At 42.5% G+C, this 11,291-nt stretch overlaps 1 protein-coding gene across 2 annotated transcripts in view; it reads left to right on the top strand.

The window, feature by feature from the left end:
- Positions 1-486: 486 nt before the first annotated feature.
- adcy5 (adenylate cyclase 5) overlaps positions 487-11,291 on the top strand; it is a 112,566-nt gene continuing 101,761 nt past the window's right edge. For both annotated transcript variants that reach the window (XM_085135955.1, XM_085135954.1), the window contains exon 1: positions 487-3,333. In XM_085135955.1, the coding sequence (XP_084992081.1) occupies positions 2,398-3,333 (936 nt within the window). In that variant the 5' untranslated portion in view covers positions 487-2,397. The remainder of the gene's footprint in view (positions 3,334-11,291) is intronic.

Genomic DNA, 11,291 nt, shown 5'->3' with positions numbered 1-11,291 from the left:
CCTAAATAAACCCACAAACACAGGCTCTTTGCAGGAACTGAATATGGCTGCTTTTCTCTCTGTGCTGTGCAAGAGAGCAACAAGGAAGCAGAACAAGGAGTCATAAGACCAGTTGAGAAAATCAGTCGCACCACTCGGTTATTTTGTATCAGATTTATATCCAAGTCTCTTTTCATTTGACGAGGACGGCACTGAATAGAATCCACTGTTCTCTCCGTTAACAGTGAAAGAATTCCAGAAAGGGCAAAGGGAATTCAGCTGGAGGTGAGCCGGTCACAGCAAACACATGAGGCTCCCTGTCACATGCTCCCAGTACATTCATTAACACACAGTGTTCTTTTCCCCCATGTGTAAATGGCAGCAGAGACATTAGCAGGCTTCAAAGTGGAAGAGCTGAAAGACAACAGGGCATACCTGTGCGGTAAAATGAAGAGCAGACAGTAATGTCAGGGTGATATAAAGAAAATCCCATTACAAGTGGATCAAATCCAGTGTGAGCCTGTAAATGACTAAATCTGTTAACTAAACAATATTTAGGTTGTAGAACAAAAACACTTCACAATAAAAGCCATGACTTCAAACAAAATCAGACTGGACCAAAATATAAATAAAGAAAAATACATTATTTATGTAATGAGCATGTACTTCGGTCTAGAAAAGGACAATTTTACTTTTTTGAGCAAGAACAATGTGGGAATATTAGTGAAGTTGTTTTAAAGGGAATTCTGGCGCCTCTGGGAACTTTTACAGTTAAGTTGAAGTATAAGTTACATTTGAATGTGATTGTCACCGAGAAACAAAAACCACATGTATTGAATTACCAGTCAAATCTCATTAAACTTAAAGGGCTTATGAAGATTGGTTTTAAAACCTCTTTCTGTTAAACCCCTTTAGTGCTCTCTGTCCTGACTAATGTCTCTCAAGCTGCTATAGATCGCAGCTGAAGATGAACAAATCTGTGTTACTGTTGTTAGAGCTGTCCTGGAGTAGGGGGACGCAGTTTGGAACTGGCAACCTGCTGGGGGGGGGTCGGTGAGATAAGATTCAACCCATGCTGTAAGGTACGTGTGGGGTGTGCCATGCGGGCTATCCAGCTGTGAGCGCAGTCCCGCCCATTCATCGAAAGCGCTCGGGGGTCGCGCAGAATCTGATTTGGATTGATCGAGCTGTCATCCAATGAAAGCGCGTCAAAGCGTGACTCACCCCTTTTCTTTTCCAATGGAAGCGGGCCGGAGAGGCGGATCAAAGGAAGCAAACTTGGTTGAATGACCATTAAAGCAGCAATCAGCGGTAAATATGTTATGATGCCACGCTCCAAACGCACACCGAGCGTATTGTCCGAGGCGCCGGGAGCGCACTTTTGCACCGGTTAGTCACTTTGCGAAATGGCCGCGCGCAGGAGGAGTGTCGCTGCAAACCAAGTCAGGAGGTGGGGGGGTCGCTCTTCAGGGATTTGAACAGTGATGGGCAGCTGTTGGACATTGATTTGGCGCAGCGGCTGACGGTGAATTGAACAGTGCGGTAACGCGGGTTTGTTTTTTCTTTAACCATGGACGGAGAAGCTGTCTTTTGTGGCTGTCAGATGAGGAGAAGGAGGAGGAGCGGCTGACTTCTCCTCTCTGCTCAGTGCAAGTGTGAGAGAATCGTGATGCTGATTTTTGGCCAAACGTGAGGCTCCCCCGCCGCTGCCGAGCAGGCTTCAATGTTCGCTCAGTACAGGTGCATGAGGATTTGAGTGGACGTGATCAGAGCCGTCACCATGGCATTCACCTTCATATGGCATCCCACCTCCGTCTTTTCCGCCTGCAAACCGCTGACAAGGATACAGGAAACGTGTCTGCACATATAACGGATTGGAATTGGCCAATTGATGCTGCTGCTTGCACTATGATCTCTGGGGAACTATCCGAGTTGTGTAATGGTTTTATTCCATTTGCAGCGCGTGCCCTGCAACCTCCGTGGATGATGGCTAATTGGGCCCAATGATGTAGAGCCAAATCCACCTGGATCTACTGTTCCCTCCTCTCGTGGCTCCCCTGTGACTTTTTGCGCATGTTCAATTGTTTTTTTTAATTCCCAGAGCTTTTCACTACTCTCGGCTATTGCTTTTGGTGATTCCATTTTATTTGTAAAGGCTTTTAAGGACGACTGTTTGCTTCTGAAAGTGGCGATTAAACTGACTGATAACTTTACATTTTACAGTCAAAGCCCTCGGGCTGTCTGAAGCGTGATCAGCTATGGAAAGTTCAGCTAATAAAAGACATTTAATGCGCCTCATCCTTGGGACTAAATAGTTCCCTTCCCTCTTTTAAGTGGAACAAACTTCTTTTTCCCTCCCCTGTCTCGTGTAGGCTATTTGTTTAGATAACATTCTGTCACTGCATCCACTTTTCCACTATGTCCAGATCAAACAGTGTCAGCCCACCCGGAGTCGGTGCGCCCGGGTTAAGGGGAGGGACCGAGCACAGATCAGCTTGGGGAGAGTCTCAGTCTGTGGCCAACGGGTGCCCATACTCAGCAAGATCTCCGCGCAGGAAGCTCACCCGGACCAACAGCCGGTGGACGGAGGAGGATGATCTGGACCACCGGCCGCCCGGGCGAGCCTCCACGACCGTCAGCAGGGTCAGCTTCAGGTCCAGGTCGGCTTGGCAGGACCATGGAGAGGAGAGCCGAGACAACAACCGCGCGTCCTCTAAACGTCCAGACGGCGAGGTGAGACCCAAGTCCGTGGAGCTGGGTCTGGAAGAGCGGAGAGCCAAGCCGAGGAGCGACGAGGAAGAGGTCATGCCCGAAGTAAACTTTTCCTTCGTGGCGTGCTGCACCAGCGTCATGCACATTTTCAAATCCAAAAAATTCCAGTCGGAGAAGTTGGAGCGGCTCTACCAGCGCTACTTTTTCCGTCTCAACCAGAGCAGCTTGACTATGCTCATGGGCGTACTTGTGCTGGTGTACACGGTCATGTTGGGCTTTCACTGCTCCGGTGGGAGATCGGGACCGAGCGTAACGTACGTGGTGGTATTTTCTGTGGCCATCTTCCTCACGCTCGTGCTCATGGTAATCTGCAACAGGAACGGATTTCACCAGGACCACATGTGGGTCGTGTGCTACGTGGTCATCCTGATGGTGTTGGTGATCCAGGTGATCGGAGTACTGCTCGTACAGCCCAGAAGTGCCTCGGAGGGGATCTGGTGGACCGTGTTCTTCATCCATGTCATCTACACTCTGCTTCCCGTCAGGATGCGCGCTGCGGTCATCACTGGAGTTATTCTTTCCGCCATCCACGTGGCCATTTCTTGGATGTTAAACGAAATGGACAGCTTTCTGTGGAAACAGGTACGTCGAAGAATGCGCTCTGTCTTTAAACGTCTGCGCAGAGATGCGAAGCCACGCGTTGCGCGCAATAACGCACCTTACACATATTTGTTCAAAGCATCCCGGTGCTGAACGTTTCTCTCACGATCAAGTGAACAAAAGTGATAGAGAAGTAATAGAAATTGTAGGATAATAAATGTCACACACACACAAACAGTGGTAGGCACAGTCTCTCTGATGGGGAAAAAAGGGGGGACCCTTTTCAAAGCCACTTAAATCACTTCTGTGTGAGCTCTCAAGGACAGATTGTCCAAAGTGTGTGATTCTTCATGTCAGATCTACCAAGACAATCAAAGATCAGAGAGGGTCTTTGACTGTGGCCATTAAAAGGGTGTAAACACTTCTGCCTTCAGCTGTGATCTGATCTAGATTATCTGAAGCATCTGAGACCGCAAGTTTATTATGTTAACCAAAGTGACTGTGTGGGGGGCTTTGTGGTTAAATCAGAGTCAGGAAACTCCTAGATGTGAAAAAACAAACAAAAAAAGTGAAACGTGTCTCTTTTCTTTCTCTTTTTTGTGGTTTCTGGTTGTCTTTCCAACAATTAAGTCACCGAATGACTTAATTGACAAGTTGAGCTGGTGATTGGTTAGACAGACACTTCAGTCTAAGTGAAGCCACTGGTTGGCACGGAAACAGCAGCTGGCTTGTTGCTTGTCAGTGGTGCCAGCAACTGTGGGCTCAGCACAAGTATAGCTATACAGCCAGATGTTTTCCCTTTGCAGTTAGAATTCTCTGTTTTCACTTGCCTCATAAAATCTCATTTGTTCAGCAAAACTAACAGTGCGCAAAGAGCCTGGTTTAATACCGAATACTATCAGAAAAAGTCTGACACCTGGACATATTTCACAGTTGTGAATTAAAAGAAGTGAAATCGTGATCCTTTGTTACGATATCCAAATTGACTGCATTTTCATCATGACACATGCCTGAATATTCCGTATTTCAGTCTTGCCATTTTAGCTCTTACTAAACTTGATCACAGTGGGTTTGCAGGGATGTAGTTAACTCCTGTTTATTGACTTATAGCATTCATATAACAGTCTGATAAACATCCTGTGCAGAGGATGTTTATCAAACATTTGAACATGATATAATTAGTAAAACACTGAAAACACTTTTCTAACTGCAGAGCTGTTGCATATTTTGACTAATGAAGTTATAAAGAATTAATGTGCAGCTTAAACACCTGAAATCAAAGCTGTTTAACAGAAGGGAAGGAAAAAAGTGATTTCAGATTGTTTGTTTTACATCGTCTGGGCTTGTAATAAGCTTACAGCTGATAGTTTCAGGGGATCTTGTTGTAATGTTCTGCTGAGCTTCCATGTTTCCCATAACATCCAAATTCCGCTGCGGGTATTATTATCCCACTTGGACAAATGTGGGATGGATGGATGATATTATTATATATATATATATATATATATATATATATATATATATATATATTTATTTATTTTTTACAACGTCAGTATTGCGTTCAACACATTTGTCCACATTTGGCTGGTGGACTTTATCTGTAATAAATGCACTCGTGCAAATGAGTTTAATTTTCCACCATTATTTAAAGGTACACTTAATTGTGTTGACTGCTAAGCTCTATTAACTCCTAACTGCTCTCTGTTACGTGTTTGCATGTTGCCTTTTGTAACCCATTTAGTGTTTTTTTTCTTTACAAGGCTGTGTGCTGCTTAAACATCGTAGCTCATGTACAGTCAGCGCTCCTATAAAGACGTCAGAGTTTATATGGAGAAAGATGCCTATTTATAGCTGAAGAACCTCCACAGGGATTCATCCTTAAATCCTGAACTACAGTAAATTTGTGGATTACTTACCACTTTAATAGTTGGGGCATGTTCCATAATGAGGAAATCTTTATGCTATAGTGTGCACTTCTATTTTAAACTATACTGTAACTCAAAGGATGACATTGATTGCATAAAGATGGATTGCTTAAATTGTATCATAAAAGGAGAATGCCGGTTTTAAAAAAGTTAAATATGTGCTCACATGAAATTTGATGCCAGCAATATATTTCAAATAAGCTGTGATGGGACTGCAATAGACTGCAAAGTTTAATAGTAAGATAAGCATGCAGTTTGTTTATTTATTTTGGAGCCACATATGTACTGCCACCCAGATTTGAGCTTCCTTACTTCAGAAGGATGACAATAAACTACAATGTGCAGCAGCATAGCTCCGTGAACTGAAAGTATTGGGTAGATATGAAACAAAATATACAACATTTTCAACATATGCTGCGCAGGTAAAATCCTGTCCATTTAAACAATGCATCCTTCAAACACCTATTTTTATTTTGTAGTTTTTATTGGATTTAAACCCAACATCACAACAGAACAGTGAGCAGCTGCTTATGAGTCTGGAATAAAGAGAGGCATTTAGGGGAAAAAGTGCATGTTTTTGAATGTATAGCACAAGAAAGTCCAATGGGAGATGTTCTGTTATTTTAATCCATGCTTATACTGGAGGGGCTTTACCAGAAACCCGCTGGAATAAAATGTTTTTTCTTGCACAATATGTCAAGACATTAAATAGTTTTTCTGTGACGTCCATCCTTGATATGCAGATTACACAGATCTAGGAGGAGAGACAAGGGGTCCATCTCCAGCTCACGTCTTCTTTTGTCCTCCGCTTGTCCAGTTTCTTCAAAATCCTTAAGAACACACTACACACCATGAGAGTTGCAACATTTTAAGCTAATTTTGCTTTGCTCTTTTATCTTGTTGGTGCAAAAATACTATTTTATGCATATCAAACTATGTTATCTTTGGCATTTTCCATAAAATTGATTCTTTGCTAAGGTGGCTGTTATGTGCAGACACAAGACTGGTTCATCCCTTGAGTTTAATGCCTTTTTTATGCTTGAATGATTCATAAGTCAGTGTTAAGTGGATCAACAAATAGTCTTTCCTTTGGAAATGGTCAGGTGCAAGGACTGGACTGAAAATGAGTGAATAAGTAGCCAATGTCAAAAAGAAGACCACTTTAAAAAATGACAAGAAAGTCTGGCTGCTTGGAGGTAAAACATAAAGACACGAGGGGTGGCTTAAGAATTTTGCACTATATATTCCTTTTTAATACTTGATGGATTGCCTTTAAACTGTTTCCAATTAATTATTTTGTTTAAATAGTTTCCTAATCAATGCGTTCCTTCGTTATTTAACTTTGGTTTTTTGGGCAACAGGGTTTTATGTGGTAACAGTTTCCTGTGCCATCATCCATAAAGACCACAATGAACTGGTCAGATGAATCTGGTTTATAATTTTCCTTTAAAGAACCAGTGCGTTACCTATGCCAGCTTAGGCTCCACCCAAGCTGACGAGTGCCTCTTCAAAGGTTTGAAGCTGCTGTTATGACAGGATTACCAAGTAGGCACAGCACAGACTATGATTTGCTGCGTGTTTCATATATTTTTTGAGTTTGTTTGTAGCAAAGACAAAATTAGGGATGTTACAGAAAACCCGTTTTCTCCTTTTCTCTACCAAACCTCTATCAAAAGCAGTGTTGGGGAGTAACCGAATACATGTACCGCCGTTACGTATTTAAAATACAAAATATGAGTAACTGTATTCCGTTACAGTTACCGTTTAAAAAGGTGGTATTTAGAATACAGTTACTTTGTTGAAATAAATGGATTACACGGCGGTACTTCCCTGTTTCATATTGTGGCGGGTCAGGACTGTTTGGGTTTTGTTTGACAGCTACGTTCTGTTGTTCCAGGCGGCAGCGTTACGGTTGTCATAGTTACAGGGTGCCGCTCTCTCTCTGCGTGTTTCCTGGGTGACAGAGGCCTTTTTGTTGTTGTTGTGCTAAGCTAATAGGCAGAATGCTACAGGTATAGCTCTAAAGAATGTAGCATCATGGGCAGTGTAGTCCGTGCTGCAGGGAGAATGGACTGCCATACCCGTTATGTGTCTGTGAGCGAGGGAGAAAAAGGAAAAGTACGAGCTGTCATCGAGCAAAAACGGGAGCTGGAAGCATGTAAATATAATAATAACCACTGCAGCCAAGAAGAGTGCCTGACGAGCCCAGTTGTAAGTAAGCTATTAAGACTCGACTGTACACCGTGTTCGTGTTTTCCTCTGAAACAATAAGTTCTGTTGGAGCAGCCTTTCAACGCCTCTCTCTGTCTCTCGCTAGCAAAGTTGACCCAGAGAACAAAGTAAAGCTAGTTTTCGGCTACGAGCCCGACATGAACCCGTATTAGTCAGAGGTCCCTTTACTACGGTTCGGAGCCGCGGACCTTCAGTAACAGTAATAAATCACAGCAATAGTACATTCATGTAGTTGTAAACAGCATGATAATATATTAAGTAATCCAAAGTATTCAGAATACGTTACTCTCATTGAGTAACGTAACGGAATACGTTACAGAATACATTTTGGGGCATGTATTCTGTATTCTGTAATGGAATACATTTTAAAAGTAACCTTCCCAACACTGATCAAAAGAATCCGTTCTCTACAAATATGCACATTAATCGTCAGCTATAGCGTGCATTCACTATTAATAAAGCTTTATATGTTGTGTCTCCTTGTAGCATTGCAGTGTCGACAGCGCCGCTTTCTTCACTGAGTTTGCAATGTTCAATGGAAGCTTTTGATAAGTCTCGAAGCAGGTTCTTATTCAAGTGGTTAACAAACAAAATGCACACATCAGAGACGGCGGTGTGTCAGAAAGAAACCTGAAGCATCAAGACTCGGGAGAGATTGAGATTGCCACACCTGTTAGATTAGCCACGGATCCTCTCCATCAGCCATGACTAAGCCCAAATGCAATGCAGCCACGCCATTTGTGGGTCCAGGTGCAAATCCTGTTGACCAGATTCTGAAATCCTGTGTAAAGCCTGAAATCAGAACAGTGGTGGCTGATGTTGTCACGTCCACGGTTTTCAAATGACATTTTCAGCAATCTGGTGTCCATATACCTGTAAATTGTTCAGGAAAAAAAAGAAGACAAATCTTGATAGAGGGTAGATTATGATACATTTAGGAGGGTGATCCATAAAAAAACGGAAAAGGAAATGTCCTGGACTGTATGTGGGCCATAAGTGGTTTATCCTAATTTGGAAGGAGAACATTTAGTTTGAGTACCATGATCTCACATGAGCAGCCCTGTAAACTCCCCACCACGGCTATCGCAAACACCAGAAAGGATGAACTCTTTTATGCCCTTTATTTCTAATTTTTGCTTATATGCAAAACTCCGACTGATTTATTCGTTTTTTTTTGTGTCTGTGGCATGTGACCCCGCAAGTTTGTGTTTTCTCAAAAAGCCACATTGTCATTTGATGTGCTGATGTGAGTGTGTGGGAACGAGCCGCTGTATTTGCTGTTCTTTCCTTGCCACGCTGTTGTTTTTAGTAAATCTGTTCTCTCCTGTTTATACAGGAGCCAGCTCTCCGCTGAGTGGAACGAGTGCTGTGAGATCCTCAGATAATCGGGTTTCTGAGTCTTCTGGATTTTTTGCAGGCGGTTTTTAAAAAACAAAACAACAACAAAAAAACAGCGAGTCAATCTTGTAATGTTTTCTAATGCTCGATTTCATGTGTGGACGTTGTGGTGCCAGAAAACCCACGAGTCTGCGCGGCCAGGGTGATGTTGATTTTTATCATCCATTCATTGTGAAGTGTGTATATGTGGTATGGCTCGTTTGGTCGAGCGAATACAATGCTGTTCAAACTCTGGTGGTACTAGATAGCGGAGCTGGAATTGAAATGCGTTTGGCCAAATTAGATTATATGTGTGGATGTAGAAAAGCAGGGGGCGTGTAAATAGAGGTGCACAATATTTGCTTTATGACAATAAATACCAGAACAGAAATTAGCTGCCTGTCCAGTAAGGTATTCATCCCTTGGATAAGTTTCATCACTACTAGGTGGCAGCTGGTGATGTTATGCGTGTGTTCTGGTGAGAGCGGCCCTCCAGCTCACAGCGGATCTCCAAAGTCGCCAGATGTATTCCAGGACATCATTGCCAGAGTCCATCCCAGTCTGCCATGGGAGACTGAATGACACTGAGCAGTGCTGCAACAGCAGTCTGAACAGCCTGCCTGTAGGGAAACACTAGAAGGGGAAAGACAGAAACGAGCTGGTTAGCAGTGACTAAACTTTTAAGATGAAAGCGAGGGGATTGCTCAATAGTAGAATGATGGTGTTGTTATCTCAGACAGCTGACAAAATGAAAATAAATTGCAAAACTTTCTTGAGCCGCCGTGACTACACTGTAAAAAGAAAAGCTAACATTTGCTTAAAATCTCTGCAACAAGATTCAAGATTCTTTATTTGTCACGTGCATAGTTATACGAGTGCAACACAAGTTCGAAATCTGAGAATGTACATTGTGCAGTAGTGAAGCCAGAAGGATCAGGCTCCTCTTGAGCCTCTGTGTTTTTGCTCGGATGATGGGGAACTTTCTGCCTGATTGCAGAAGCTGGAACAGTTTATTGCTGGGATGTGACGGATCCTTCAGTATCTGAGCTGCTCTAGTCCAGCATCTCCTGGTGTAAATGTCCTGTAGGGAGGGGAGAGCAGCCCTGCAGCAGCGTTCTGCCGTATGGATCAGTCTCTGAAGGGCTTTTTTATCCTTGACACAGCTGTTCCCATACCAGGATGTGATGTTCTGTGTGAGGATGCTCTCCACAGCACCTGTATAGAAAGTCTTGAGGATCCTTGGAGAGACCCTGAACTTGCTCAGTTGTCGGAGATGATGCAGGCGCTGCCTAGCCTTTTTGGACTGGACATGCCAACAGTTTTTCACTCAAAAATATTAAATATATTGGAAACCAGTCAAAACTCTTAAATATACTTTATTAGTCGAATAACTACAACTAAAACTAAAACTAATTAAGTTGACGTGAATAATTAGTAGTAGTACCACATAAAATTGAGTAAGTATAACTAAAAATTAGGAAATTAAGTGTTAGTGAAAACCACATAAAAATTGAGCAGATAATACTGAAGTGCTTGGTAAAGGTAACTGACAGTAAGACTCATTTAATATAAAAATAGTTCCAGCATGTCCCGCCATCAGACGCTGTTAAATATGACTGGGAGTCTCAACTTGCATGTACGATAAAACTGTTGGCTGTTTAAACTGGCTAATTGTTGCCAATGAGCTTGTGAGCCTGTGTTATGACCAACATATGACGTTCAAAGGAACTCAGTGCAAACTGAAGAAACAAGAACATACAGAACACAAGAAAATATAATATATACACGGGAAAAATATATAAAAAAACTTGTAGTGTGACCGTGCCTAAAAATGTGTCATGAGTGTTCTGAGCCACATGTTCGGGATGGCCGTAGCTCAGGTGGTAGAGCAGGTCAGCTACTAACCGGAAGGTTGGCGGTTGAATCCCAGGCTCCACCAGTCTGCATGGCAAATGTCCTTGGGCAAGATACTAACCCCACGTTGCTCTCCGATGCATTCAGTGTGGATGTGTGTGAATGTTGGACAATAAGCACTAAACAGTTTACAAAAAGTGATTGGGTGAATGAATTCGTGTATAAAGCGCTTTGAGTGCTCAGAGTAGAAAAGCACTATATAAGAACCAGTCCATTCACCATGTTCGAAATGCAGAAAATAACAACAACAAAAAAAGGTCGATCAGGCTAAGACTCGTTTTCTCTACCTTGTAACTTATGTGCTTAATACTTTGTTAATGTTGTGAGACAATTATCAAAATTCAGCATCCCCAGGAACATTTTATCTGTGAAATTTTAAGTGTTATGGTTGTTGTATATGTTGATGTCACGATGCTGAAAATAGAAAATAGTTCCTAATTTGCTGATGTTTTGTAAATTTTAGTTTTTTCTACTGCGGCTACGTGACATTACCTGGATGGCAAAAGCTTCGGACTGAACTGGATTATGCATGTAGTTACCACGATGCTTCAT

The sequence above is a fragment of the Neolamprologus multifasciatus genome, chromosome 16 (assembly GCF_963576455.1).
Source record: "Neolamprologus multifasciatus chromosome 16, fNeoMul1.2, whole genome shotgun sequence".
Lineage (NCBI taxonomy): Eukaryota > Metazoa > Chordata > Actinopteri > Cichliformes > Cichlidae > Neolamprologus > Neolamprologus multifasciatus.
The sequence above is the reverse complement of the archived record's forward strand: the minus strand, read 5'-3'. Positions and strand labels throughout refer to the sequence as shown.